A 27,470-nucleotide genomic window follows, 5' to 3' on the forward strand; every position below is an offset into this window, starting at 1 on the left:
TTGTTACTTATGTAAATATATTTCATTAATTATCTTTCTATACACGTTAAATGAATAATTGAATTAACACGATAGTCTATAAACATTCTATCTATAATTATTATTATTAGTGCGCAATCGTCCTATGTACTCAAATTTATTTGAAAGTTCTTTATTTATTTTAATATTCACCGAATAATATCTTGTTTTGTTAACAGAATGGATTACAGGAGACCTTGAGAAATCCGCAAGTATGACCGACTAATAATCAGGTGACACGTATCCATAATCCTCTAATTCCCAATTTTACCCTTGTTCTATTCACTCCCGGCTCTTCCCAGTTCCCACCGGCAAGCAATCTCATTCGATCGGTTCTTTTAAGGTTTATCCGTCTCACTCGTTACAGATCCATACATTTTTCTTCACCCGATTCACAGTTTTTCTCCTTTTTTCCCCTTAAAGTTGATCTTTTTTGTCCCTGATATCTTGTTGTTGAGGGGCCTTCTTTTCTCTCCTTGATCGTTACAGGTTTTACTTGGTTTTCATTCTGAATTACTGATTTATTCTATTATTTTATCGTTACAGGTTTTACTTGGTTTTCATTCTGAATTACTGATTATTCTATTATTTTTGCAGTTCTCTATGTGGATTTTTTATCTGATGCAAAACAGTGCATATGAGTGATTGATTTTCTTTCGAATTTAGATTTTGGCTTCTGGGTCTGGCGAATCGTGCGATTGATTGTGGGTTTTTGTCGGCTAAGTGTTATTGGATTTGGGTTTTCATTTAATCTAGGTTCTTAAAAATTGATTGTTTAGTTTTAAGGGAAAAAATTAAAGAACGGATAATTGTTCTAGTCTAGTGATGATATAATTCTGTTTAATTTACACTTAAATTGGAAGGCTCCGGTTAGGAGGACTGCATGTTAATTAGGGTATCTGTACTTCATCGAGGATTTGATCTTTGAGGTGGCTAGCATTGATCGGATCTTGAATAGTTATAGGAGCATTTGTCGTGGGCATTTTTCGATTGATGCTTTGGTAAAGGCCAAGTTATGTGTGCATTGCATAATAAATTGTTTTACGTGTCGCTTACCTACTTAATCAGTATGGTCGTGTTGATTTTTTGCATTGTCACTACTATTCGTAGTATTGTTTTTATTTTATCTTTGTCGTTTTTTCATGTCAGCATGCTGTTGTGATTTCTCTCTTGAATTTTTCTTTGCATTTAGTCAGATCTTCAGTGCTTTCTAATGATTCATCGATCTTTATGCAGGAGGAAGGCCATGTGAGTTATTCGAAATAGAGAGAAACAGTTAACTTAAAATCAATCAAATCATCCTTTTTTTATATTGTGACTGTGATATGGGTGGCACAGGTTGTGGGAAATTGGGAAAAATGGAAAGGGTTGGCGGATTAAGTTCTCATATGTTTTCTATTCTCCTATGTCCAGTTATTTCTTTTTGGGAGTGTAGTGTGCGTAAAATGAGGTACTCCTTTAGACCGGAGTGGGTGTAGGTGTAAGTTTGATCTATCTAAATAATTTCTGTAGTTTCCAATTTTAATATTTCGTTTCCATTATTAAGTATTTAATAGCAAGGTTCAAAAGGAAACGGAAACATATAGGTAGATCATGCTCACTGCTGAGGTAAGTTTTCTCGAAAAAGCACAAGGGTAATTTAAGAGAGAAAGGTACAAGGTATAGAGTTACGGTTGAGGCGTGACTGGGCACGATGGATTGTGTTAAAGTGACAGCTAGTGTTAGGAAAGCCAAGAAGAAGCAGGTGAAGGGAGAATTAGATCGCCTTAAACAGGCCGAGAAGAAGAGGAGGCGCTTAGAGAAGGCTCTGGCTACTTCTGCAGCCATCCGTTCCGAACTGGAAAAGAAGAAGCAGAAAAAGAAAGAAGAACAGGAGCGGCTCGATGAAGAAGGTGCCGCCATAGCTGAGGCAGTTGCACTTCATGTCCTACTTGGTGAAGACCCTGAAGATTCAGGCAATGTCGTGCGGAACAAGGACGAGGGGCTGTCCTCGTGGGATCATGCTCAACAAATTGATGTCATTTTCGGGAGAAGATGGGGGCTGTTTCCTTACCATGACCAACCGAATTATTCATTTGAAAGCATGGGACGTGCTTCTGATGCTCGTATATATGGGCAAATGCAAAATCAATGGGGAAATTCTATGTGGGCGACTGATCCTCAAGAAAATTATTTATACTCTCTGTGTTATGAAGAAAATGATTTGTGCTCTGCTGATTTATCTGCTGATCATGTTGCTGCTGAAGCTGTTTCATCACTTAAAATAGCTGATGATGCACGGGTAAATGCATATGTCTTCAACCATATTTTAAGAGGGTAGAAGGATGGATCTTTTTGTGGTGTGGTGTGGTGAAGTTGTGGGCCTTGCGAGTTTTAGTTGTTTTGAGCAAATGATATGTACATATATTACATCTCTGAGTTGAATTAGCGTGTGATTTTGTTGAAGAATACAGTTTGTATTGTGACATTTTGAAACTTTTAACTTTCAAGATCTTGCTGTTTGATTTTTGTTGCCGGAAATGTACTCATTTTTCTTACCGCATGGCAATTTTCATCATTTGGAATATTTTATGAAGTGCTCTTCAATAGCGCTATTCGCTGCAAGTCATAGCAAGGAATCCCGACCGATTGGAAATAATATGGATGTCAATAAACTAGCAATGGGTTTATAAAAACGGCGGTCTTGCATATGTTTTAGGCCAAGAATTGATTCGTGATTTTCAAAAAAAATAATTTTTTTTATATTTTAGAAATAATTGTAGGTTGAGCAGGAGCTGTTTGGGTGGGGTCCACTGGATTGTCGGGTCCCGCCTGATATGCTGATCAGATCGACAGTTTCCCAACCCGTCAAAATAGTGGGCTGGCCTGTTTGTCCCCACCAAGTGGTGGGTAGTGGATCAATTCCTCAAACTTAATTAAAAATTGACTGATGGATTGTGGGTTTTAGTGGGTCATGGGTTGGCCCGTTATGATGTGAGCTCCGTCACTTTCAAGGCAATATCCAAAAAAAATGTGTAAAACTGGGCTCCATGCAAAACGAGATCGTGGTCAACCCTGCCGGTTGTTTTATGGGTTAGGTCCATTTTAGTGCAGGCTGAGAGATGGACCATTTGTTGTCCGATTGGGCTTTACAACCATTCGGCTTTTAAAGCCCAATCAGTTTCATTTAGCTCGCAAATGCGTAGCACACACGAGCGTTGACACCAAGTCCCCTTTAATCGACCAGCTCGATGAATCAAATTCTCTCTTTGGATTCTCAATCTTGAGGTTATTCATCTAATCTTACTCAGATTTTTTATTTTTATTGTAAATTATATTGTTTTTACGATTAGGGTTTGGTTCATCGTACTTTGTATGTGATTGGGTTAGTTTCAATTTCTGGAGATTATATGCTTCATATTGTGTTGTGTGTGAATCATGATACAAAGCTCGTTTTTTTCTTTTTTGTAAAAAACGGAACCAAAGCATTTCAAATCCACCAAATACTCAATTATTGGAGTTAATCAAATTCATTTTTACAAGTTCATTCCTCGATGAAATCCTTCCATCCAGAAAGGCGTGCTTGAAGTCTCTGGAAATTGAAATTCCTAGCAGAGCTGATTTAGAATATGTGCCTTTAGTGTGGTGAGTATTTTGATCATCGTGAATTACACAAACTAGCCATTGTACATGGTTTGATTTTTCTAACCATTTTTTAATAATTAAATGTAGAAGTACTTTGAAATGTATGTCTGTCTTTTGTGTGTGTATTAGAGAGTGTATAATTAAGGTTTGCTCCATATTCTTTAAAGTACAAGTCTGTGTGGAATTACCTTCTCTTGTATTGCCATTTTCTTTGATTTGGTGATATGCTGTGGAAGAATGCGTCTTTGCTCTCGGAAATAATGCATTTGGATCTCCTGAGTTTAAATGCGTATTCAATTGTCGTTGACATCATTTTTTTATTTCGGAATTGGTTTCTGCTTGCGGATTGACTCTCGAAAGGATTGACGTCTACTGTGGCTATATCATGGTATTTCTTCTACAAGCCTCTTTTTAGTCCATCGAAATTTATATGTTAAAACAAAGTGTAGTGAGTATATTTGATGTTCGTTAGCATCACTTGCTTTTCTTTATATTTCCCATCATTCAAGGGATGGAAACTCAGTTCTGAGTAACATTTCAAGTTTGCAGAATAAGAATTAAAGGTTTTCAAATCTGAATGAAATATCGATAAGTAATTTTTAAGCTGGTGGATGGTTGCATGTTATATCGCGAGTCGCTGACTTGGCTTTTTCACAACAATTGGCAGGACTCCAACAATTTCAATGATGAAAAGTTGGAATGTAGATTATATGTTGGGAACCTTGATTTGAGGATCACAGAGTAAGCGCAACATTCTTTGGTATCAAATATTTTTTATCAAGAATTCTAGGCCCCCAAATAAAACTACTATATGTGAATCCTTGTAGGGCTGCTCTGATTAAGATGTTTTCCCCCTTTGGAAAGATAATCTCCGAAGACTTCTTGTGGCATACCCGTGGCCCAAAACGTGGAGAACCACGTGGTTATGCTTTCATTCAGTTCAGTTCTATAGAGGTAAGTTGCTCAGTTTATAGTGTCCTTACTCGATGCAATTCCTGAATCCTGCTTTTAAAGTGAGAATGCAGGAAGCTAAACTGGCCAAGGAGAAGATGCACGGCAGGATGGCATGTGGCCGCCCCTTGGTCGTTCGTCTTGCTAGTGAGAAATACTCATTGGAAGGACAAGCTAATTCACTCAAATACAGTGGTGAAGGAAGTGCATCTAGCATTCCTGTTGGTTATTCAGGACAAATAAATCGATGTGCTAGAATTGCTGCAATAAAGAATAAGCTAAAGGCCATGGAACAAGAAGATGACAAATGCTCGAAAAAACAGAAGCAAACTGACATATCGGGGCACTGATAGTTGTGAGAACACCTTTCCCTCATTGAGGTCGTACGCTAGCAAAATCTTAAAGACGATGGGTATGCTGTTTCTACGTGTGTGCACAAATTTGCGTTAGTAGGATATGTCGACATTGTAACATATGATCGAAGGAGCAGTTCTCCTCTACACTTCTGGATATTCCTTCGTTGTAAAATTCTCTTTTGAATTTTCGCGCGCCAGTTTTTTTGCACCTCATTGTTGCGAGTGGGAGCTTTACCAAGGATATCTGTACAACATAGTATATTTCTTTCTATGCTTTGGTCCAATGGGGTCCATCTTGATCGAGCTATTATTCTGGTGTTGAATGCAAATTCCACTAAACAAGCATACTTCTTACAAAGAAGTATTGTAAACTCACACTTCAAGACAACCACACTACCCCCGTAATCAAGATTGCACTAACTTGCATGCTATTTATCGTGTGCCGATGGCTCCAGTTGGATTGAACCCTGAAATTATGTCCCCGTTCATGAAGCTTAACTACAGTGCGCAGTGATTGCAGATTGGTGTTCCTAGTGTATGGCAAAACTCTCGCTAAAAAGGCCTTCGGAGCTAAGTTACAAGCTCTGAAAAACAAAGTACGAGAATGAAGCTTAGAGATAATGAACAAAACTTAAAGATTCGGAGCTCGATACATGATTCTTTCTTGAACTTGTCGTTAGCTTATGGTTTCTTGCTTGCTTTTATGATACACCAGTTTGTTGTGTTTCCATTCTCAAAGGGTCAAAAACAAAATTCCAAAGAAATGACATGTTAGTTTCAGTTGCATCTTCTTCTTTTTTTTTTTTGACAAATTTCTACTCATCCAAAAACTATTTTTTTTTCTTTTAAAAAATGGAAAATATATTAAATAATAAAATTGGAAGAAAAATATAATACCTTCAATGTAGCCGGAAAATATTTATCTGCATGAATTTGTTTACTTTGCTAGCTAGGTTTGGCCGCCCCCTATTAGATAACTCAATCTAATATAAATACACCAAATCAAATTCAATTACCATATTTCTGTTTAAATACCGATGGACTATTGATGAGTAGCGTGGCCATCCTACAAGAGCAAGATGATCACGCATTCAAGCAGTGGCGGCCTATTTCTTTGAATCAAAAATAAATTTTAATATTTGATTCAAGAGTAAGTATCTTGTGAGACGGTCTCACGAATCTTTATATGTGAGACGGGTCAACCCTACCGATATTCACAATAAAAAATAATATTTTTAGCATAAAAAATAATATTTTTTCATGAATGACCCAAATAAGAAATCTGTCTCACAAAATACGACCCGTGAGACAGTCTCACACAAATTTTGCTTTAATTCAATAAGAAGAAAAGTATAAATATTAGCCCCAATTATGTCAATTGTTTTTGTGTTGATTTTTTTTGTAAAATTTGATTATTAATATGTTCATTATATTACACCGATTATTCAACAAGCGGAAAAAACCCCACCCATGTAAAGGGAAAAAGAAAAAAGAAAAAAGAAAAATAGAATTATTATGTAAGAATTTCAGCTAAACATAAATTTATATTCTTATTTGGTCCCAAGATGTTGCCACATACGAATGCTCGAGGTTTGACTTATTTTCAAGATCTTATAATATATAAATAGCAACAAGGCCAGAATTGAAATCATACGTATCGAATGTTTGAACATTTTAACTTGCTTAAGTCGTGCTTTGAGAAAAATGAAGTTCCAAGTCTCGCAGTCACCCACCACGTACAAATATTAATAGTGTTACGATGAATGTGTTGTATATCAACAATATGAATACTAATAATGTATATATATATTTGTGTTATAATTTTTTTTACAATAATTTATCATAAAATTATTTGATAATTGCAAGATGGGGTTTAGATAAGATTTTGTGTAATGATATTGATTGAAAACATGTAAATTTTCATACAATAATTTCGTTATAAAAAATAGTTTTCGATGTAGCATCAAACATGTATCGTAGTCGATTTGTAAGTATTGAATGAAAGAGGCATTTATGCCATTACCCTAAATGACACTAAGGAGAATTTTTTGGAGGGGATTAACTTTCTCAATCATAAACAAAATTAAAGCATAACTATGTTGGCTAAAAGCCTAACAGTTGGAAACTTGGTCCTTTTTCATTCAACACATGTGAAAACATTCTGGCTTTTCTTTTGTACTCATCTATACTAATTTTTTTTTCCATGTACTTAAAGACTCCTCTTGGTACATAGTTTCTGAAAAAAAAAGAAGGGGACCTTTTACAAAAAGAAGAAATATACAGACATACATGGATTTGGTTAGAACAGAAAGGAAGATTAATGGACAAATCAAGAATGTCCAACTTGTAATAAAGTTTCTTGTGTTGGTCATTTTTCTTGGGTACATGATGTTATGGATTATGATGCCTACAAATATATTTTGGCTACATTGGTTGCCTTGTATTCATACTGCGACTGTTTCGACTTACTTTGGGCAACAAGGTTTGATTTCATGTAGTGTGTTATGACAATAGAGTGTTTGGTAATAAATTTTCCGAGTTTGTTGGAGTTACAGGTGATCAGTAGTTGCATGTGGATCGTTGTTGTACATCTTGTAGCTGGTTAGAAACTTGGTTCTGAAAGTTTTCTTGTACTAACTTCACTCATCCTTTGATTACATTAGGTGCAAATTTTCTTATATATTCATTTCCGATCCTTCTTATCGCTACATTGGGATGTTTACATCTCTATTTGGACAAGTATGTTGATGATACAGACACTAGGTATGTGAATAATCTCTTATAGCACAATTTCTTATCAGGGTTTGTTCAGGAATTCCACTTGTACCAATTGCAATTTTTTTTTTCTCGATAGAGTTCAAAAGACTGCACATTTTGTCTCTTGGAAACGACCCGTACTCATGAGAGGCCCTCTTGGAATCGTGTCTTTGGCAGAATTATCATTTCTATTAATGTTCCTTGCGCTCTTGATATGGTCATTTTCTGCCTATGTACATGGCATGTTCAAGAATATAACTAGACAAGCTGCTTCAACTATGAACGAATCTGTGTAAGATTAATGTTTTCCAAGCATTTGACAACTAAATGTCATTGGTGTAATCAATTACTTGGGAGAAATATATCAAAATACATACCCATTTTTTGTGTTTGTATCAGGTGGGAACTCAAGCTACGCAGTGCTGCTCTGCTGTTGGGCCTTGTAGGGAATGTATGCTTGGCTTTCCTCTTTTTTCCAGTGGCTCGAGGATCATCAATCTTACGCTTGTTTGGCCTCACTTCAGAATCCACGATCAAGTATCATATTTGGCTTGGCCATACAACATTAACCCTTTTCACTGCACATGGTCTTTGCTATGTTATCTTTTGGGCTAATACACATCAGATCTCGGAGGTATATAATGATCAAGTCTTGGTCTAATTTTTGTGGGATTTGCTAAAAAAAACAGATTTTTGATCTTTTTTCAGATGATCAAATGGAATAAAATTGGGATTTCAAACCTGGCTGGTGAAATAGCTTTGGTCTCTGGATTAATAATGTGGATTACAAGCTTCACTCTTGTTAGGAGGAAAATATTTGAACTCTTCTTCTACACACATCATCTGTACATTGCTTTTGTTGTTTTCTTCGTTTTACATGTGGGATTTCCTTATTCTTGCATCATGTTACCCGGTTTCTACCTCTTCTTGATTGATCGGTATCTGAGATTTTTACAATCTCAGCAAAAAGTTCGTCTGGTATCTGCTCGTGTATTACCTTGCCAAGCCATGGAACTGAACTTTTCCAAGGATCCAAGTGAGTTATGATTCAGTATGCACCTCTTTACAGAGATATCATGCTTTTAGATTACGGAACAGCGAGACTTCACTTTATTGCCCATTTCCTAATTTTCCATTCGTTACCAGGATTGAGTTATAAACCATCAAGCATTATGTTCATCAATGTTAAGAGTGTATCTAAGCTCCAGTGGCATCCATTCACTGTAATCTCAAATAATAGCACGGATCCTGATCAACTCAGCGTTGTCATCAGATGTGAAGGGGGATGGTCTCAGAAGCTTTATCAGAAACTTTCGTCTCGAATACATCGTCTTGAAGTATCCGTTGAAGGACCTTATGGTCCTGCATCAACCTCATTTTTAAGGTTAAATTTTACCAAAAAAACAGCATTCCTATTATTTGAAGTCGGCCAATTCTGTTCCTTCTTTTTGATACAATATTAGAAGTGAATAGACATAAATTGGAAATCTGAGATTCATTCTTCTTTTCCATCGTGTCCAGAGAAAGAGGGAAAAATGTTTTTATACAAAGAGAATCATTTCTAACAACTCTTATTTACAGGCTGGAATATATTAACTTAAAATGTTATCAAGGACTTAAAATGTTATCAAGGGACATACCATGTGGACTAATGCATTACATATGCAGGCACGACATGCTAGTGATGGTGAGTGGAGGCAGTGGAATCACCCCTTTTATTTCCATCATTCGAGAACTCATTTTCCTTTCGAGCACATCAGAAATAAACATCCCAAGAGTTCTCCTCGTGTCAGCTTTCAAGATATCTGAAGATCTCGCAATGCTAGAGCTTCTGCTTCCGGAATCGGGAACTGTTTGCAATATTTCCACCTTAAAGTTACAAATTCAAGCATACGTGACGAGAGAGAAAAGGCCCACGATGGACAACCAGAAGCAACTTCAAACCATCTACTTCAGGCCAAATGCTCTTGACAGACCAATTTCTTCCATTTTAGGCTCGAACAGTTGGATTTGGCTTGGAGCTATAATTTCATGCTCTTTTCTCATTTTTCTCATTCTAACCGGTCTTCTGACTCGATACTACATCTACCCGATTGACCATAACACCGATCAGATATATTCGTACACTGCAAGATCAATGCTCAATATGTTGTTATTGTGTGTGTCTATTATGATTGCTGCAACGCTAGTGTTTCTTTGGAACAAGAAACAGAACGCTATATATGTGAGGCAGATTCAAAGTGCTGACTCCCCAACATCAATAGCATCTCCAGCACCAGAATCTCGGTCTTACAACATCGACAGAGAATTAGAAAGCCTTCCACGTCAACAATCTTTGGAGCAATTCACAACAATACATTTTGGCCAAAGACCCGATTTGAAAAGTAAGCTCCTCTTTATTCCCCAAAAAAAATAACAGAAACTAGTTACCAGGGTAAAAATCAGGCAGCAAGAGTGCGCCTCCTCCCCCACGAAACAAAAAAAAATCTCCAAATATATGTTTTTTCCATGCTCCATAAATTAAGTCACCCTTCCATGCATGAAATTCCATGCGTCTGCCTCTGAACATGCAATGTTGTTTTGACGAAATGTATGTTATTTTCTGAGGCAGAAATATTGTTGGAGTTCGAAGAATTCGACGTCGGAGTTCTGGTTAGTGGTCCCAAGAAGATGAGGCAGGATGCAGCTGAAATATGTTCATCTAGTTTAGCCAACAACCTGAGTTATGAATCTTTTAGCTTCAACTGGTAAAAATGAAGCCGTTTGAAAATCTTACCTTAGTTTAGTATCATGAAATCTTATCAGGTTATAATTATGTGCTTCTTTGAATGTACTCTTGTCAAATTTGATCAAGTTTTAGGGGTGTATTTTTTTATTCAACTCAATTTAATATGTTTGTTTAATTAATTCATATTTTTAATATTAATAAATATGTAACAATAATTTTTTATATTAATAAATAATAAACTTAAAATAATTTCATTCATTTTAAGTTAATTTTTTTATGAAAAATATATCAATTTTATTTTTGACAATATGTCTAATAACAAATAAACAAGACGATTATTTATAACTGAAAAATAGAAAATAATGATTTTGTTAAAATAGTTAGTATAATTTTATAAAATTTAATATATTATTATAATTATGTTATGCATGCGTGTGTGTGTTTAAGAGAAAAGAAATAATTTGTTCACTATATATCATATGTATGAATTTTGTGTTATAATCAATATTAAGATATAATTTTATTAAAATTATTGAAAATAAGAATTAATTAAAAATTAAATTTTATTTATTAATAATAATTATTATTATTTTTAATTTATGGACCAATAAAATATTGTTTTTTTTATATAGTGTAATGATTTTTTATAAATATAATTTTAAATTTCACGATGTTTTTTATCATAACTCAAAACATAAAATGAACTATATAATAATTTTGATTTTAAACTATTGTGAGCAATTAAGAAATTATGTTTTTAAAAGTCCTAAGAAAAGGAAAAATATATGAAGGGGAAAATAATGAATTAATTATTTTTTGTATTGATATTATTTTTAATAGAAATGAAAGTGAGTATATTATTTTGAGATATTTATTTCTCAATTACACGTCCATCCAAATTTTAAGGGTAATTCAAAAACATTTTTCGCATTTTTTAGTTGTATCTTAAGCTTTAATTCTTGTACTTAATAAAATTTCATCGAGTCATTAATTCTATTGACATTTTGAATATCTCTAGATTTTTATAAAGTTTTTAAAAATCAAGTTTAAATATCAAATGAATTTTAAAACTCTATAAAAATTTATATTGAATGTCACTAAATTTTTATAGAGTATATAAAAATCTAGATTGAATACCTTTAGATTTTTAAACTTCACTGGATTCATTAAAAATCTAGAACCAATTAAACTCCATTTGATATTTATTTAAACACCCAAACATATCATAATAAAAACAAACTAACAGGGATATTTACTATAAACCTCACAAGAGTCGAGCTGAGTATCTATTTTTTCAAAAAAAAAAAACACAAAAAAGCCAATTTTCTACTTATTTCAAAATTAAATTTCGGATTAATTGGGAAGCAAAAGTTCTAAAACTTTAAATGAGTAATGTGATAATATTTTTTTTCTGAAACATAATAATTACATTAAAAACAAACTACTCATCAATTTGACTAAAAATAAAAGTGACTATACTATTTATCTATCTACATTAGTTTGAGGCGAAATACACTAACCAAATTAATCGAAAATATCAAGGAAGAAAACGTCCACAACTGCACCAAACAGCCGTTTTTAAAATTGGAATTGCATTATAAACAAATGAGTTAGCAGAAAACAACGAGCTTCTGGCTGTCTCAGTACACTTCTGTCAAAAATCGTAAAGCCAATCTGCAACGCGGGGTGGTCACAATGAATTGACCAAACACACCTAACTAGTCTCCCTCCTCAGATAATCTCGGCACACCAGCAAGGCAGAACCTCACAAGCTATTGCCACCAGTTCATATTACCAATTTACCATCAAGGATGCATCAGCTTAGGTGAATCAATTGCCATGAGATCAGAAAAACTTTCTTCCCCCCAGTTCATGTATGGAAGCTTTGGTGACTCTGGTGATCGACAAGCAGGTGATAAGTTGCCAGAAGTCTCTGTTTTCCAGAATTTTAGAACTTGGTCATTAGAGGGCTGCTCGATCATCTCTTCCATGATCAAATTCCTAACGAGTTCCTCAGGCTGAATCATAATTGAATAAAAATATCTAAAATTTCAATGTTCAGAACTTTGTAAATGAATAACAGAATGTGAAGGAACCGACCTTCTCTGGTGATGACTTTACAACAGCAGATGGCCTCACGAGAAAATCTGAGAATACCAAGAAATGAGGATTCGGTTCTGGGGCATAGTACAAAAACGAAAATGAATATATTGATTTTTAAAGTTGATTGGCAATACCATTATCAAGTCCAACTGACTTCATAAAGAAGCCCAAATCCATGATTTTCGTTTGTGCTTTGATGCACTCTTGATGATTGTGATGAAATCTATCTTGTACTTTAGAGATGGGTACTTTTTTTTCTGCAACAGCGCGTAACTTCCCACCTGTCTTTGGCGCATATTGTAAAGGTCTCTTAACTGAGTTTGTAATGTCGCCAAGCGCTTTCCTGTCACCATCTTCTCCTTTCTCGGTTGTTTTTCCCCTTTTTTTGGTGGTAGCAATAGAAGCAGCACATAGATCTTTCCCAATGGAAATAGCATTTGTAAAATTGTCTGTTTTGTTCGACTGAAATACAGATGGTTTTCTCGAATTCGATATGTCATTCAGAGCTTTCCGACCACTGATCCTTCCTTTCTTATCTGCCTTGGGTACATCAGTCTTTCCACCTAGAGTCTCCAAGAGAAAAATCAAAGCTTTAAAACTCCACGCATATCAACAGAATATTTTGATAAAAATTTATGTTAGTATATGAGTAACTTTACCATTGTGGAGAATATTTAAATTTTGATCTTGCATCAGGAAATGAGCTGGGGTTGCCATAGATTTTTGTTCCTGTAACAAATTACTACCACGATCTGAAAATATTCAGAGCAGGCTGGCTAATACTGCCATGCAAAAAATCAAGGGATGAGAATGGTTACACACAGGAAACACCAGTGAAATTGTCTGAGGAATTTATTACACAGATTCAATATCTACTTCCATGGGAGAGGTAAAAGAATGTAAAAGTTTTTAAATGTGTGTAAGGACAATTAAGAACTACAATACGTTTTTCTACATTTACCCCTTTTTACCAAAAGCATAGTAAAAAATCTATTCATGGTTTAATAACTTCTGAAGGCAACCATCTATTCATGGTTTAATAACTTCTGAAGGCAACCAACACAATAGAAAATAGAAATTAAAGAAATTTTTTTAACTGAAGATTCTTTGAACTCCTCACCAGGGCAGTGCCATTTTGTCAATAACTGAGAAGTTTCCATCATAAGCTATTTGAATTTTAATGATTCAATACACTTGAATAAGACTGTATTGAATTAACTTCATCAAAATTCATATAAGTTATATCCGTCAACTGGAAAAAAAAGTTTTGAAATGGTAACAAACAAAAAATTTGCTGCAATAATTCCTCTTCCCCTCCAAAATTAACCAGAACTAGTATATCTATTAGTTCATTAGTGTACAATACTGTGATTGCTTAAATTAAATATCTAAGTTATCTTGGATTTATCAACTGCTTTATTCATGAAACATGGAAAACGCGTGGAATATATGATCCATTTCATAACTCCAATATCAATAATTCATTAAAAAAAACCACATCCTACGAAATCCTTCTTCACCCTTGAAGAAGGAGCAATTACCTCCCATGTATGATCAAAATCACTTTGAAAACACTCGAATGAAAAAAGAAAAAATATATCAACAATAATAAAACCCAAACACAATCAAAAGTTGAACAAAATACGAACACTCAAATTAGAAGGCTTTAATAATTCGCATGCTAAGGATAAACAAACGCTAATGATAAGAAATTTAACATCAATTTACAAATATAGATATTAACTCGAGAAACGTTAAGGTCATCATCCGACTTTTTGTCACGAAAATTTCCAATAAACAAGAAGATGGAGAAGAAAACTCACGGTAGATTCTCAGATTTTCAGAAATTTCTTTCGCGCTCCAGAGAATTACCTTCTTGTTTCGAAAAATTTCTCACTTATTTCAGGGGATTAAAGTAAATTTAAATTCTTCACTCGAATCTTCTCAATTTCAAGGGCTTGAAATCTTGAATGAATTCTCGCACTCTGGCGTTCTACGAATATGAAGGGGCCGGAGTGAAACAACGGTCATATTTGTAAGGGCGAAATTACAGAAATAGGACGTTCTCACCCACTAATTACAGAATTGGATTTATCTTTTTTCTTGATCAATTAAATTATTTTCCAATAACATACTCTATATCATATAAATATTTTAATGTTAGTAATGTACAATGTGATTTGAATTATTTAGCATGAATATTATTTAATATCAGTCAAGTAAATTAAATTAATCAAAATTTTAAATGGTTTAATCATGAATTTTAACAAATTAAATATTTTTTACTTTCCATCATACTATTTTTATAATTTAAATTTAAATTGAAGTTTTTGTTGAAAAATAAGTTTACTATAATTAAGTCTCGAAATCATGTGTTCTTGTGCATTTTCCCTAAGGCCTAATATAAATTGCGGGTTATGCGGACAATCGAAAATGTTTTTTTTTTTTAAAACATATATATAATTGATTAAATTTAATAATTAAATAAATAAAAATTTGTTAAAAATGTAATAATGATAATAATAATAATAATAATAAATTTACAAATAATTTATTTCACACTTATACATGTTAGTCAAAATAATTAAGGGTAAACTTATTGTTTTATAGTAAAATGAAAATTTTATCCCTTAAATTTTTCAAAATTATCATGAACTCGTGAACCAGGAATCCACATCGCATCCAAGTGGTTCGTGGTTCCACATCCCCATGGACCGAAGCTATTTAAATCGTCAATTCCAACATTATTGTTAAACCCATCTTTAGGTTACATGATAATCTCAACTCGAATAGATTAAAACTCTTGTGATGAGATTGTCTCATTGATCAATTTTTTTAGACGGCTTTTCGATATGACCCAGCTGACGAATAACATTATACGTAAAATATTATTTTCATGCTGAATATAGATTGAGTTGACCGATATGATAAATATAAATCCCTACTCACTCCAATATTACTATGTTTGAGAGTCAAAAAGTTGATGATAAATGACGATTCAATGCTTCATTAATCATTATGTATGTCGTTCAAATTCCACCAATATATGTTAAAATGAGCCATGTGGGAGGGCCACGCTCGTTTTCACACCGAATCATTGAGAAAATGACGATTATTCTTGTTCGCATTTTAATCCAACATTTTTCCATAGAAAAACCACATTTTGATATACATGATATGATAATGATGTGATATATAATATAAGTATAAGTTAAAAATAAATAAGATGTACGATATTACATTTAATGTGTGGTATGATTTTAATACGAGTGATTATATTTATGTATTAGATTGTAATGACAAAATTAACCTTATCACAATAAATTTTATAGTTTCAAAGTTGTTGCTTGAGTTCATATTTCTTATCTATTCATGCGCCGACAGTGCTTGCATGATTTATTTATTTTTACCTAATTTTATATATTATATAATATGATAATTGAGCCATTGATTTTGTGAGTCAAGTCGAATATCAATTTTTAAGGTTAATCGAGTGATACTAATAATTTTGTTGAAATTTATAAAAATCATTTATATAATTATCGTATTATATAATATATAAAAATAAATAAAAATATTTAGTTGATTTTAATTTCTACCTACTAGCAAAGATTTATAAAAATTATTTATATAATTATCATCTAGTGATACTAATTTAAAACTTGATTATATATAAGGTTTAGGATTTTTTATATATTGAGGGCAATTAAGTAATTTGTGGTGTTTTTTATTGTTGAATTAAAATTATCACATTTCATATAAGAGATATTTTATTCTTATATAAAATTATTTATCACGGATTTTCTAAAAAAGTAACAAATGTGAAATAAGAAGATTATTTATCAATTATTTTAGATTTTCGATGTAAAAATGCAGTATTTGTCCTACTAGTTTTGGTGGTATGATATTATTTTAATTCGATATTCTATATTTATTTATATTTTAGATTTTTCATGCCATTCTTTTTAAATTCCACGACTTTTCCATGTGGGTGTGGCCTTGAAATTTGAGAACTAAATGGCATTGACTGCAAAAGCATCCCGTGTGAAGTCCGCGTTAAGATAAGAATATTCTTTGTACTGAAATTTTCCAATTCCTCAATATTTTATTCATGACCCACCTTATTTTATTTTTTTTTAAATGCATGTGTACAAAAAATTATTTTTATATGGTTTCACATCTATTTTTAACGGCCTATAATATAAAGTCTTATTTGACATTAAAAAAAGGTTTTTGTTCTCATTTTTTTAAAAAATTAAACTTATTTTAAATCACAAAAATTGTTGTCAATATGTTTTATTGATTAATTTTATGAAATAAATATTCGACTCGATTATATATAAATTTAATTGATTCGTCTCACATGTACGAGACCAATCACATTGATCATTTTATATTAGATCAATATTTATTGAAGAGCAGCAGATATTTACAACTCTGAAAAGTCCCGTCTCATTAACCACTCCCTAAAATATAATTTCTCATCCGTGTCCCAAACGCAGGACTGTTTACATACCCAATTTACCCTTACTCGTTTTTTTTTTAACTTCCCTAATTTCTAATGGATGTTTTTTCATTGTATTTTTATCGTGTAGCCGATAAGGGTCAAAAAAGTCTGGATGGCATATCGGTAATAAATTCAAATGTGAAGCCCAAACAAAAGTCACTCCGCCCTATAAATGACTCAATCTCACTTCTTCTCTAATGCCCCAACCAAATTACGTGATATATATATTCTTATAAAAGAATCAATCAATCAATATATCGGAAAATGGCGTCACGGTACGAGGTTGAAGTCACCGTCACTTCCGCCAAGGACCTCAAGAATATCAATTGGCGACACGGAAAGCTCAAGCCATACGCCGTCGTCTGGATCGACTCCAAGAACAAGTGCTCCTCCCACGTCGACGAAGAAGGCGACACCTCCCCCTACTGGGATCAGAAGCTCACCATCCCCTTCGATTCCCCCATAGAGGACACCACCCTCTACATAGACATCGTCCACGCCGACGCCGATGAGGACACCAAACCTCTCATCGGCTCCGCCAAGCTGCCCCTCCGCAACGTTGTGGATGATGTCGGGTTGGGTTCCCTTACCGATCGGAAGCTCGAGCTGGTGCGCCCATCCGGCAGGCCACATGGCAAGGTTGAGGTCAAAGTCAGCGTACGCGAACCGCGATACCGTGCGGCACAGGATCCTTACCACGCTCAGCCGTACGGCGTGCCTCCTCCTGGGTCGAGGGACTTCACACCCCCACCACCGTATGGAAATCCATACAGTGCGCCACCCGCTTATGGTTCACAGACAGGATACCCGGGTTACGGGCAGCCGAGCTATGGACAGCCTGCGGGTTATGGACAGTCATATTACGGGCAGCCGGGAGGTTACGGGCAGGGTAGTTATTACGGGCAGCCACCTCCCGTGGAGGAGAAACAGAGCAAGTTTGGGGGGATGGGAACAGGCTTGGCCGTGGGCGCCGTAGCGGGGGTGCTAGGTGGAGTCGCACTGGCGGAGGGATTCGATGCGTTGGAGGACAATATTGCTGACGACGTGGCAGATCGCGTGGAGGATGATTTGGGCGACGAAGGGGATGATTACTAGGGACGTATTGGAAATTGCAATATCATTTTATAAATTTCGACGATCTTTATGCATTTGTTGTGTTTGATTTGAATTTCAAAATGATCCTTTGTGTTTTTAAATCATTTTTAGAATCCATCCCTGACTTTTATAAAGGGGTATTTTCGTTTTCAACAATAATTAGATTCTCAAGATTAATTAACAAAATAAAAAATGAATTGATAAAATTATATACCGCATACCGTATCGTATATAATTCTCAAGATTAATTAACAAAATAAAAAACGAATTTTTGTGAGATTGAAATACCCATTTCACTGAGAATAAGGAGTAAGAGCCAGTTGAGAAAAATGAATTTAAGATGGTGAAAGATTGCATTTTCGGGGATTGAATCGCAGAACGTAATAAGATGGTCAAGGAAGAATGCAAGAAAAATTGAAGTGGGAGTCAAAAATTGTGCAAGCCATTTCATTTCAAGCCATCACGTAAAATATATGTACACAATTTCCTCAAAGAAAATTCATTTGAATACATGGACACAATTTCCTGATTATGAATATATAAAACAAATGATGTGTTTTAGCTCATTTATTTGTCAAATAAAAATTTAGAAATATGATAAGATTTTGAAACAATTTTAAATAATATAAAAAGAGGTATTTTAGGAGTCAAGTCAGAGTGCTTTTAGTATTTAAATATTTAATATAACATATTATTTGAAATAAATGGTGGCCTACAAATATAGGGACCAAACGAAAGCTGGTCAACTCCTGGCTTTAATATCATTTTGAATAAATAAGAAAATGTTGATGCCTTGTTTGAAAATATGCAGATTGCTTTCAGCTGACCTGTTTCATTTGAAATGTTTTGAGATCAATAAAATTGAAAGGCGACCTTTTGTTTATTTTACTATTTATTAACCGACTTGCGATCTAGTTGATGAATTAAAATAAAGCAGGCCTCTTGTAAGACGATGTCACGAATCTTTATCTACGTCCAAATAAGAGATCTGTCTCACAAAATACGGCCTGTGATATCGTCTCACGCAAGTTTTTGTCATTAAAATATGTCAACCAAGTTATTTATTTAAAACCAAATTTCATAAAATAAAAATTTAGTACACTGATGGTATATACAAATATAAGATTGTTATATAAACACGGGTCGCGTGCGCTAAGTATAAATTTTTAAAGTTGGAGAATAATAACATTGATTTAATGGATAAGTGAGTCCACCTATATATTATCTCATAAATCTTTTACTTTATAAAAAAATGAACTACATTTTAAAAGAAAATCCCTAGATATTTTAATTTGAAAATACTTTTGAAATAAAATTTATATTACCATGCAATAATTATGAACAGGGTGGTGGTTTTGGATAGTTTAATTAATAGGTTTCTGAAGTATTCAATATTTTGGAGAAAAAAATACTGAATTATTTTGATAAAAAGGCAAAAACTTGTGTAAGATGGTCTCACTAATCGTATTTTGTGATACAGATATCTTATTTGGGTTATTAATGAAAAATATTACTTTTTATGCTAAGAATATTACTTTTTATTGTGAATGTCGTCAGGGTTGACCCGTCTCACCGATAAAGATTCGTGAGACGGTCTCACAAGAGATTTACTCTAAAAAAAATTTATTTCTTGAGTTTTTGTATAAATTTTTTTATAATGAGATATTTTTCATGTTTTTAATATTTAGTGTTAATATACACACCCGCATATACATACACATACATACATATGATCAAGTTGATTCACCCTTGTAAATTTGAGCATGATTCTAGATTTTGATGATTGTTAACATGTAACTATTATCAGACTTTATTTTCAAAGAAATCAACATAATTAAATTAGATTATCATAATAAGTAAAATATTATAAATATTCCATTTAATTTAATTTTTCTTGGCCCAGTAAAGTGAAATATGTCAAGCGAGTTATGTATATTATTTGGGACCAATTTACAATTTCACGTAAATATTTTAATCTCGATTACATCTTCTTGTTTCTAAAAATCAAGAAAAAAAACCATCAGCTCTCAGTTTTATCTTTTAGATTAGATCTTGAAATTAAAATTAAAAAAAATAATAAATCTGATTTCAATTTTGTTTATGAATTAAGTTTATGCTGTATTTAAGACAGATACATTGTGCATGATATACATAATTGAATTCATTATTATATCTGATCAATTATTTATCCAACTATATATACCATGGATTTTATTGTGCATGAGCAACTACAGATCTGTAATTACTATTGAATATGGGATGATATTCACGGAAAATTTAGGATCCGCTTCCAGTAAGTGTTACTAGTCCAGACGCAGTTTTTGAAATTATCTTGAGCCTGAAATCATAAATAAGAGCATTAGAAAGGAGCCAAGAGGGTGTCCTGGCGTAGCCCTTCGACGCTCAAGTCAGAGACTGAGGATATATGGGGAAGCAGCTAAGAGTGCTGCTGAAAACAATATAATGAATTTTTTCAATTGAACACTCAAATCTGGAATTTATAAGAGACTATATCGGTCTTTGATGGGCTTGTCTTCCATTTGGTCAGCAACGTAAATCAATCGCATGTTCCAGGACGTGTCTTGAAAACGTTGTCCCCGTATGCAGACGAATCAATTTCTATCCAATATTAAAAGAAATGATTGAAGTCATGAGAAATAAATGATGGCAAGTAACCAACTAATCTTTTTCACAAATGCGCTCTCTTTTCACGTGCAGGTAATTTTGGATTTCTTTAACATTTTCTTGATTCTGAGCGTTTGAATCTGTGAATAGTTTTTTGGGTTGATAAGAATGAGGTGTTCTTGAACTTTGTATTTATCTTACTGCTGTTGCGGTTAAGCTGTTTCATCAAAATCTTATCTTGTTTTGATTTGAGGTCATTTGTCGATAATTGATTAATGGGCACGTGTTTACTTTCAGAGTAATGAAACTATTGGGATTTCGATTGATTATCAGGTGGAGCAGAGATGAATCTTGGATGCAAATATTCTGAAATCTGGGGTGCTTAAAAAAAAGCTGGGGATTTTGATTGCTAAGTGTTAAACATGGCTATGGCTCCAAATGTAAAAGTGGTTCTTGGCTCAATCGCGTTCGGCATATTCTGGGTCTTGGCCGTTTTTCCGGCCGTCCCATTCATGCCCATCGGAAGGACTGCAGGTTCTCTCCTTGGCGCTATGCTCATGGTACTTTTCCAAGTCATAACTCCAGACCAAGCATTTGCTGCTATTGATCTGCCTATCCTCGGTCTTCTTTTTGGGACAATGGTTGTTAGTGCTTATCTGGAACGAGCCGATATATTCAAATATTTGGGCAAGTTACTATCTTGGAGAAGCAAGGGAGCGAAGGACTTGCTTTGCCGAATTTGCTTGATATCCGCTGTTTCAAGTGCCCTATTCACCAACGATACGTCTTGTGTTGTTTTGACGGAATTCGTGTTGAAAATCGCGAGGCAACACAATCTCCCTCCTCATCCTTTTCTGTTAGCCCTGGCCTCAAGTGCAAATATTGGGTCATCAGCAACTCCGATAGGCAATCCTCAAAACTTAGTTATAGCTGTTCAAAGTAAGATCAGTTTTGGAAAGTTTTTATTCGGAGTTCTCCCCGCGATGCTCGTGGGAGTTGTGATCAATGCTTTGATGCTTTTGTGTATGTATTGGAAGTTGCTATCGGATCAAAAAGATGAAGAAGATGCTTCGGTGGAAGTTGTTGGAGAAGATGATGTGAGTTTCCATCGATTTTCACCTGCTACAATGTCACATCTCGCGTCACTGAAGTCCCAAGATTTGAGCTGTATTTTAGACTCAATGGGTATCCACAGCCCTGTGAACGTCGACTGTCTAACAAATGTTCACAGCCCTGTGAACGTCAATGGCCATGAGTCGAAACTCAATCATCGTGGGAACATGCCCGAGAATGATAGCATTCACGACTCTCCTAATGTTAATGTTCATACAGATAACACCGAGAAGCTTAGAAACCGAGGGTATTTAGCTGAGAGTGAGATTCATAAGGTCCTAATTACGGGAGTTGAATCAGTTAGAAATTCAGATGTTTCAAAAGAAACTACAAACTTCGGGCCTATACTATCAAAAAGGGTTCCCTCATCTTCGGGGGTTGAGTTTGAAAATTTTGGGTCATTCACAGAAGGAGGACTTGGATTTTCCAAGAAATGGAAAAGAATCTTATGGAAAGTATGTGTTTATCTTGTTACTTTAGGAATGCTCGTGGCTTTGCTATTGGGGCTAAACATGTCGTGGACTGCAATTACCGCTGCACTCGCTCTTATTGTTCTTGATTTCAAAGACGCTAGGCCTAGTTTAGAAAAGGTAATATTCATTTCTTAAAAGTATTCTCGAACTTTTTTATGTCGTTGACATTTCGACATATTTGACTTCCAGGTATCATATTCGCTCTTGATATTTTTCTGTGGAATGTTTATTACCGTGGATGGGTTCAATAAGACAGGCATTCCGAGTAGTTTGTGGGAGTTCATGGAGCCATATGCAAAAATAGATAGCGTAGGGGGAACTACTATCTTAGCAGTTGTTATTGTCGTGCTCTCAAATGTTGCTTCCAATGTTCCGACAGGTATGTCAAAAGTTGAACTCGAATGCTTTTTTAAGATTTTCAACACTATTTACATTTGTAATTACGCCTTTAGTATTCTTATATAACCCTTTTTTGGCTGATCCTACGAAAATCAAAGTCCAAGAAAGTTCTTTTCAACATTTTAAAAAGATCTTTTCAAGTCGAACAACTTGATTCGAGTAGTAGCTAATCAAGTACATTCCTAGTGTAGCCCTCGGCTCGTGTCAAAGCTTAGTATGCAGCCTTGTTCTATGATTTATGTACAATTTCTGGGTCACCTTAACAATATCGATATATCTAACGTTGCACACTCTGGTTGTACTTAGTGCTACTACTCGGAGCTCGTGTGGCAGCATCAGCAGCGGCGATATCACCTGCAAGCGAGAAGAAAGCGTGGCTTATCTTATCCTGGGTGAGTACTGTCGCCGGGAATATGTCGCTCTTGGGCTCAGCTGCAAACTTGATCGTCTGCGAGCAGGCACGTCGTGCTCTACACTGCGGCTACAATTTATCATTCTGGAAACATCTCAAATTCGGATTTCCTTCGACGATTGTAGTTACCGCGATAGGTTTGATTCTCATCAGAGGGTGACACTCTTTTTTCCAGTCTAAGATTGAGGGTATTTTATGCAAGATGCCACCAAAAACTTGCCATGGTCAAGAGTATACACAAGTCTAAGTTCTTGGGAGAGTTTCTTAAGTTCTTTTGTCTTGTACCATCTGTATCATGAGATACTTTCCCCATAAATTTGTTATATTAATACATGCCCTTATTGATTTTTACTTGCGTAAAAAATTATGATATAAATGACGATTGTATCAATAATATCGAGCCGATTACCATAATTATATTATATATATTGAAATATTCAAACAAATATGACATTTAATTTTTGTCCTAAATCAAACTTCTAAACGAAAATAGTTATATCAACATCCAAATTGGCATCACTCAGAATCTTAGATGCCACCGATTTCTGTCCAAACAAAAGGTACATCTTCATAGGGTAGACAATCATAGTGATGAAATGGTAAGTTTTTGTATTCAATTACAGAGACATTACAAGTACATTTTTCGATATATATAATATAGACCATACTCTACTATGGGAATCAGATAAAAGTCCCAACTTCAAATTTTTCACGGTTGATTGGAGAATCATAACTATCATTTTATCAAATCCATGCTGAAATCCCAGAGTTTCTTTGCCACATCTGTGTCTCCAGCTTTTCCACTTGCTTTGGCTACGTTGTTGTCTGCAAAGTAGGCACCGGTCGTCCCCTTTATTTGTGGATGCAGCGCCAGATAACAAGTGGTTGAAGCACCCTTTATAAACCATGAAGGGTTAGAATTGAACTTTCAATCCATCAAAACATGGTTAGTGGTTGGCCGTGTTTGTTATTCGACACGCTAAAGCATACGTCAATGTAAAAAGACAGGGTATGATAACTCACTGAATTATAAAAGAGGAGTGAGGGGTTTTATAAGATTGTGCAATTAATAATTTTAAAATTTTCTTAATCTTTCTAATCAATGAGTGAATACGAAGCAGTTACTAGCGAAGTATATTGTCTATAGCCTCATTCATGAAATGAGTATGAATAAGAGCTAGTTACTAGCAAAGTATATCGTCCATCACCTCATTTATGAAGGCTCGTCGACTAGGGGTATGAAATTGACTTGGAATTAATGCATTACAATTTACAACTAGAAAAGAATGTCACCTGCTGAACATCTTTAAACAGCAATTTACCAAGTGTGCCGAGAAAACCTGTATCATGAAAAATCGTTACACAGTAAGTTGGATAACGGATGAGTATTCGCATATTCCAAATAAATTTTGTTTTAATAATATTTGTGCAAAAACACGTTGCACTTTTTTATGTCTAAAACGAAGTGAAGGAAATGTGAAGGGATCCAAGGTCCAAAGGGAGAGCATATATCTGGTCATTATGTCAACTGTCAAGTCTGAGTAATATGGTGTTACCTTCAAATAAGCCAAGGTTTCCTCCCCAAACACCAAAGTGACGGAAAAGATTAGTCGTGACTACTCCGGGATGAACTGAATTTACCGTTATTTCAACACCATCTTCCTGTTCAAGATCTATAAAAGATCAGAAATTCAAGAATCTTCAGATATTTTGATACAAATCCAGAAAAATATGTAGATCGATAAATAGCCTTAAATATGTGCTAAATCAAGTCAAGAAACAGGGAAACTCTTCAAATATTATTTAAAATGTTTTAAAGCCAAAAAGTCATAAGTCCCACCCCTTGATTTTATTCCATCATGCCAAAGGAAAAGGCATCACCTTTAAGCGTCTGGCCAATTCATTAGCATGCAGCAGATTAGCTAGTTTAGATTGACCATAAGCAAGCCACCTATTGTATCTGCAGACAGAGAATTGATATTAAAAGTTAAAACATATCGATTTCCATAAAGAATCTGCTAAAAAGGGAAAACTAAGGTGCACCCTTCTTGATCATTAAGTTTGTCAAAGCGAATTCCCTCTCTATATGAAAAGTGGTGAGCCTCTGATGAAACATTCACTATCCTTCCCTCCCTTTTCGTCTCACCAACCGTTCGTTTCATTGTGTCTAACAACAAATTCGTCAAAAGAAAGTGACCTGAAAAAAGATCGTTCTAAAATATTTCAATACTTGAAGCTTAAGTTAGTTGGATTAAAAAAAATTATTGCATATGGGCACACAAAACACATCTGAACAAGAGGTCTAGATACCTAGGTGATTGGTGGCGAACTGCAACTCTATATTGTCTTTAGATAGCGTGTACGGTGTTGCCATAATTCCTGCATTATTACTGACAGCGGAACATACAAAATCCATACTTAGAAAAATTTCATGCTAGATGCAAATTTTACGCTCGACAGAAAAATGGATATGGCAGACATTGGGGAACAACCTCCCCTGTTATGATATGTGGCTTTGTGGCTCAATATTCTAAATGCCGGCTCTTGATTGTTAAATAGTTTTAAAAGATTTTAATTACAATGATACCTTTAGATATAACTTTTAATATAGAGAAAGACGCTTAGTTTTACAGAAATGAGATATTTAGTGACAATCGTCCCTGTCAAACAAAGAAAATAAATTCAAATCTCACGAATGATTCTTCTAAAAGCATATATTTCTACGCTCAACATTCACCAAATCAAATTGAAGACAGGAGTTCAAGCCATAGGTGTGTAATGTGATCTACTAACATTAAAAGATTCAGTGGCTGTCCGGACGAAGTAAACTCGGACGCAAATTTTATAACAGATGCCATTGAACTGAGATCCAACTCCATTGCGTCTACTTTTGCTGCAGGAATTTCGTTAACTATTGCTTCTTTCACTTGTTTTCCGGTAGAAACATTCCTAGCACCCATTATGACATGCACGCCGCGCAATGCAAGAACTCGAGCAGTTTCTGAACCTATACCACTCGACGCCCCTGCAAGTGAAATAAGAGGATTTGAGCAAAACCAGTGGATGGAATGGCGCTGGCGGCAGTCTATAGAAGATATTTTAAATTTTATTTCTAAGTTTTATCCACAAAATACACCAAACAATCAAGCCAGGAAATTTTAGGTCCAACCTGATCCAGCTTCTAAATTTTTTGACTCATTTATAAGCTTATCATAAGTTTTCAAATTCTAGCCCGACGCACTCACTGACCGCACCAGTTTCATTTTGCATTGTTCTTATCCAAAATCGAGTAAAAAATTTAGAAAATTACATAATGCCAAAGTTTTAATGGAAAAGTTTTGATATTATAACGATGCTCGGTGATTAAACTTGATCATCCGAAGATTTCCACACAAAAAAGATTGTTATAGCAATTAAATCACAAAAAAAAAAAATGAAACCAGTACGAAAACCAACATTTTTCTTCTTTCAAAGCAGTAAAATCAAAACCGTGATCTCATCCTCATGCTTAACCTGTAACAATGGCAGTGAGCCCGGACCCATCAATTCCATTGGTAACTTCTTCAGCAGTAGACGAAGAAGAAAACCCAGATGTCCCATTCCTTCTAAACAGCCACATTTGCTGAGATAAATCACTCCCGCTCACAATCTTTCTCGAATTTAGAATGGGAGTACACAGAAACAGCCGGTGAAATTTTGAACAAATGACGTTCATAAAGTAATGTGTTGGATGAGCGGAAAAATGTCGACAAAGTGGATTGCACGCGTGGATCAGAGGGGAAGGGAGACGCGTGTAAGCAATTTGTGGCATCTTTGATTTCCAAATTGAAAAATCTTAAACTAGGAAGTAACTTTACAACCTCAACCAAATTGATGTAAATATAATATAAAATAACTTTGATGATCAAACTTGCTCACATGTATTGATATACTAGTTATCATGTATACACAAATTTTTTTTATCATTACTTGATGGTAGTTACTTTAATTGATAATTTATAGACGGACTAAATTGATATTTGAATTGTTGAAATAAAAAAATAAAAAAAAAATGTGTGTTGAAATTTAAAAAAAAAACAAAATAACAAAAAACAAAAATGTAATATTAGTATCATATAAGGGTAAAATTGAAAAAAAAGTTGATGTATTTCTAAGTAGTTACTATCATGTGCTTAACCTTAATAAAATTGAATAGATATAAATACACTGTTATATTAAATGATTGATAAAATAATCGCAAAGACAAAATATCTCGAGTGGAGATCGAGGTAAACCAAATAATTGGACAAATTTTATGTTAAATAATACC

The 27,470-nt window shown here is 34.4% G+C and overlaps 7 protein-coding genes across 15 annotated transcripts; 5 read left to right on the forward strand and 2 right to left on the reverse strand.

Annotated features, from left to right (window-relative positions):
- Positions 1-208: 208 nt before the first annotated feature.
- On the forward strand, positions 209-2,538 carry LOC142532205 (uncharacterized). Its single transcript, XM_075638487.1, has 2 exons — positions 209-507; positions 1,255-2,538. The coding sequence occupies exon 2, from the start codon at positions 1,712-1,714 to the stop codon at positions 2,336-2,338; it is 627 nt and encodes a 208-aa protein (XP_075494602.1). The 5' UTR covers positions 209-507; positions 1,255-1,711; the 3' UTR covers positions 2,339-2,538.
- Positions 2,539-3,125: 587 nt separating this feature from the next.
- LOC142532206 (uncharacterized) lies at positions 3,126-5,220 on the forward strand. Of its 7 annotated transcripts, none has more exons than XM_075638493.1 (6): positions 3,126-3,285; positions 3,541-3,642; positions 4,003-4,030; positions 4,310-4,383; positions 4,470-4,596; positions 4,668-5,220. In XM_075638493.1, exons 3-6 carry the CDS (start codon positions 4,028-4,030, stop codon positions 4,941-4,943), a joined length of 480 nt encoding a protein of 159 aa, XP_075494608.1. In that variant the 5' UTR covers positions 3,126-3,285; positions 3,541-3,642; positions 4,003-4,027; the 3' UTR covers positions 4,944-5,220. The 7 variants fall into 7 exon arrangements, with proteins under 7 accessions (XP_075494608.1, XP_075494609.1, XP_075494610.1 ...); XM_075638494.1 differs by having other exon boundaries at positions 3,571-3,642; XM_075638495.1 differs by lacking the exon at positions 3,541-3,642.
- A 1,888-nt stretch (positions 5,221-7,108) lies between these two features.
- On the forward strand, positions 7,109-10,513 carry LOC142533155 (ferric reduction oxidase 2-like). Its single transcript, XM_075639819.1, has 8 exons — positions 7,109-7,431; positions 7,613-7,712; positions 7,804-7,998; positions 8,106-8,340; positions 8,415-8,742; positions 8,853-9,090; positions 9,375-10,090; positions 10,318-10,513. The coding sequence occupies exons 1-8, from the start codon at positions 7,239-7,241 to the stop codon at positions 10,455-10,457; spliced, it is 2,145 nt and encodes a 714-aa protein (XP_075495934.1). The 5' UTR covers positions 7,109-7,238; the 3' UTR covers positions 10,458-10,513.
- Positions 10,514-11,971: 1,458 nt separating this feature from the next.
- On the reverse strand, positions 11,972-14,618 carry LOC142532983 (uncharacterized). 3 transcript variants are annotated; one of them, XM_075639553.1, is made up of 5 exons: positions 14,361-14,618; positions 13,197-13,289; positions 12,672-13,100; positions 12,535-12,581; positions 11,972-12,452 (listed from the first exon to the last, which is right to left on the reverse strand). In XM_075639553.1, the coding sequence occupies exons 2-5, from the start codon at positions 13,252-13,254 to the stop codon at positions 12,240-12,242; spliced, it is 747 nt and encodes a 248-aa protein (XP_075495668.1). In that variant the 5' UTR covers positions 13,255-13,289; positions 14,361-14,618; the 3' UTR covers positions 11,972-12,239. The 3 variants fall into 3 exon arrangements, with proteins under 3 accessions (XP_075495668.1, XP_075495669.1, XP_075495667.1); XM_075639554.1 differs by having other exon boundaries at positions 13,197-13,266; positions 14,361-14,617; XM_075639552.1 differs by having other exon boundaries at positions 13,197-13,319; positions 14,361-14,617.
- Positions 14,619-17,242: 2,624 nt separating this feature from the next.
- LOC142533217 (uncharacterized) lies at positions 17,243-18,298 on the forward strand. The gene has a single exon (XM_075639903.1). The coding sequence runs from the start codon at positions 17,309-17,311 to the stop codon at positions 18,137-18,139; it is 831 nt and encodes a 276-aa protein (XP_075496018.1). The 5' UTR covers positions 17,243-17,308; the 3' UTR covers positions 18,140-18,298.
- A 2,398-nt stretch (positions 18,299-20,696) lies between these two features.
- Positions 20,697-23,575, forward strand: LOC142532605 (silicon efflux transporter LSI2-like). The gene is made up of 4 exons (XM_075638919.1): positions 20,697-20,857; positions 21,098-22,467; positions 22,540-22,729; positions 23,056-23,575. Exons 2-4 carry the CDS (start codon positions 21,187-21,189, stop codon positions 23,319-23,321), a joined length of 1,737 nt encoding a protein of 578 aa, XP_075495034.1. The 5' UTR covers positions 20,697-20,857; positions 21,098-21,186; the 3' UTR covers positions 23,322-23,575.
- Positions 23,576-23,703: 128 nt separating this feature from the next.
- On the reverse strand, positions 23,704-27,017 carry LOC142532606 (short-chain dehydrogenase TIC 32, chloroplastic-like). The gene is made up of 8 exons (XM_075638920.1): positions 26,675-27,017; positions 25,955-26,186; positions 25,472-25,551; positions 25,205-25,358; positions 25,043-25,121; positions 24,718-24,823; positions 24,455-24,501; positions 23,704-24,056 (listed from the first exon to the last, which is right to left on the reverse strand). The coding sequence occupies exons 1-8, from the start codon at positions 26,970-26,972 to the stop codon at positions 23,898-23,900; spliced, it is 1,155 nt and encodes a 384-aa protein (XP_075495035.1). The 5' UTR covers positions 26,973-27,017; the 3' UTR covers positions 23,704-23,897.
- Positions 27,018-27,470: the final 453 nt, after the last annotated feature.

This window comes from Primulina tabacum, chromosome 18 (assembly GCF_025594145.1).
Source record: "Primulina tabacum isolate GXHZ01 chromosome 18, ASM2559414v2, whole genome shotgun sequence".
NCBI lineage: Eukaryota > Viridiplantae > Streptophyta > Magnoliopsida > Lamiales > Gesneriaceae > Primulina > Primulina tabacum.

What these genes read in the sequence shown, in the direction of transcription:
- LOC142532606 (XM_075638920.1), bottom strand. Translation starts at nt 26,972, where the DNA reads ATGCCACAAATTGCTTACACGCGTCTCCCTTCCCCTCTGATCCACGCG. An exon ending in CAGCCACTGAATCTTTTAAT is followed by an intron (nt 25,552 to 25,954) that starts GTTAGTAGATCA and finishes TTCCGCTGTCAG; the next exon opens with TAATAATGCAGGAATTATGG. An exon ending in GTTCGCCACCAATCACCTAG is followed by an intron (nt 25,359 to 25,471) that starts GTATCTAGACCT and finishes ATCTTTTTTCAG; the next exon opens with GTCACTTTCTTTTGACGAAT.
- LOC142533155 (XM_075639819.1), top strand. Translation starts at nt 7,239, where the DNA reads ATGGATTTGGTTAGAACAGAAAGGAAGATTAATGGACAAATCAAGAAT. An exon ending in GACTTACTTTGGGCAACAAG is followed by an intron (nt 7,432 to 7,612) that starts GTTTGATTTCAT and finishes TGATTACATTAG; the next exon opens with GTGCAAATTTTCTTATATAT. An exon ending in ATACACATCAGATCTCGGAG is followed by an intron (nt 8,341 to 8,414) that starts GTATATAATGAT and finishes ATCTTTTTTCAG; the next exon opens with ATGATCAAATGGAATAAAAT.
- LOC142532205 (XM_075638487.1), top strand. Translation starts at nt 1,712, where the DNA reads ATGGATTGTGTTAAAGTGACAGCTAGTGTTAGGAAAGCCAAGAAGAAG.
- LOC142532605 (XM_075638919.1), top strand. Translation starts at nt 21,187, where the DNA reads ATGGCTATGGCTCCAAATGTAAAAGTGGTTCTTGGCTCAATCGCGTTC. An exon ending in CTAGGCCTAGTTTAGAAAAG is followed by an intron (nt 22,468 to 22,539) that starts GTAATATTCATT and finishes TTTGACTTCCAG; the next exon opens with GTATCATATTCGCTCTTGAT. An exon ending in TGCTTCCAATGTTCCGACAG is followed by an intron (nt 22,730 to 23,055) that starts GTATGTCAAAAG and finishes GGTTGTACTTAG; the next exon opens with TGCTACTACTCGGAGCTCGT.
- LOC142532983 (XM_075639553.1), bottom strand. Translation starts at nt 13,254, where the DNA reads ATGGCAACCCCAGCTCATTTCCTGATGCAAGATCAAAATTTAAATATT. An exon ending in TTTAAATATTCTCCACAATG is followed by an intron (nt 13,101 to 13,196) that starts GTAAAGTTACTC and finishes TGGAGACTCTAG; the next exon opens with GTGGAAAGACTGATGTACCC. An exon ending in GTCAGTTGGACTTGATAATG is followed by an intron (nt 12,582 to 12,671) that starts GTATTGCCAATC and finishes TGGTATTCTCAG; the next exon opens with ATTTTCTCGTGAGGCCATCT.
- LOC142532206 (XM_075638493.1), top strand. An exon ending in CTTGATTTGAGGATCACAGA is followed by an intron (nt 4,384 to 4,469) that starts GTAAGCGCAACA and finishes GAATCCTTGTAG; the next exon opens with GGCTGCTCTGATTAAGATGT. An exon ending in TTCAGTTCAGTTCTATAGAG is followed by an intron (nt 4,597 to 4,667) that starts GTAAGTTGCTCA and finishes GTGAGAATGCAG; the next exon opens with GAAGCTAAACTGGCCAAGGA.
- LOC142533217 (XM_075639903.1), top strand. Translation starts at nt 17,309, where the DNA reads ATGGCGTCACGGTACGAGGTTGAAGTCACCGTCACTTCCGCCAAGGAC.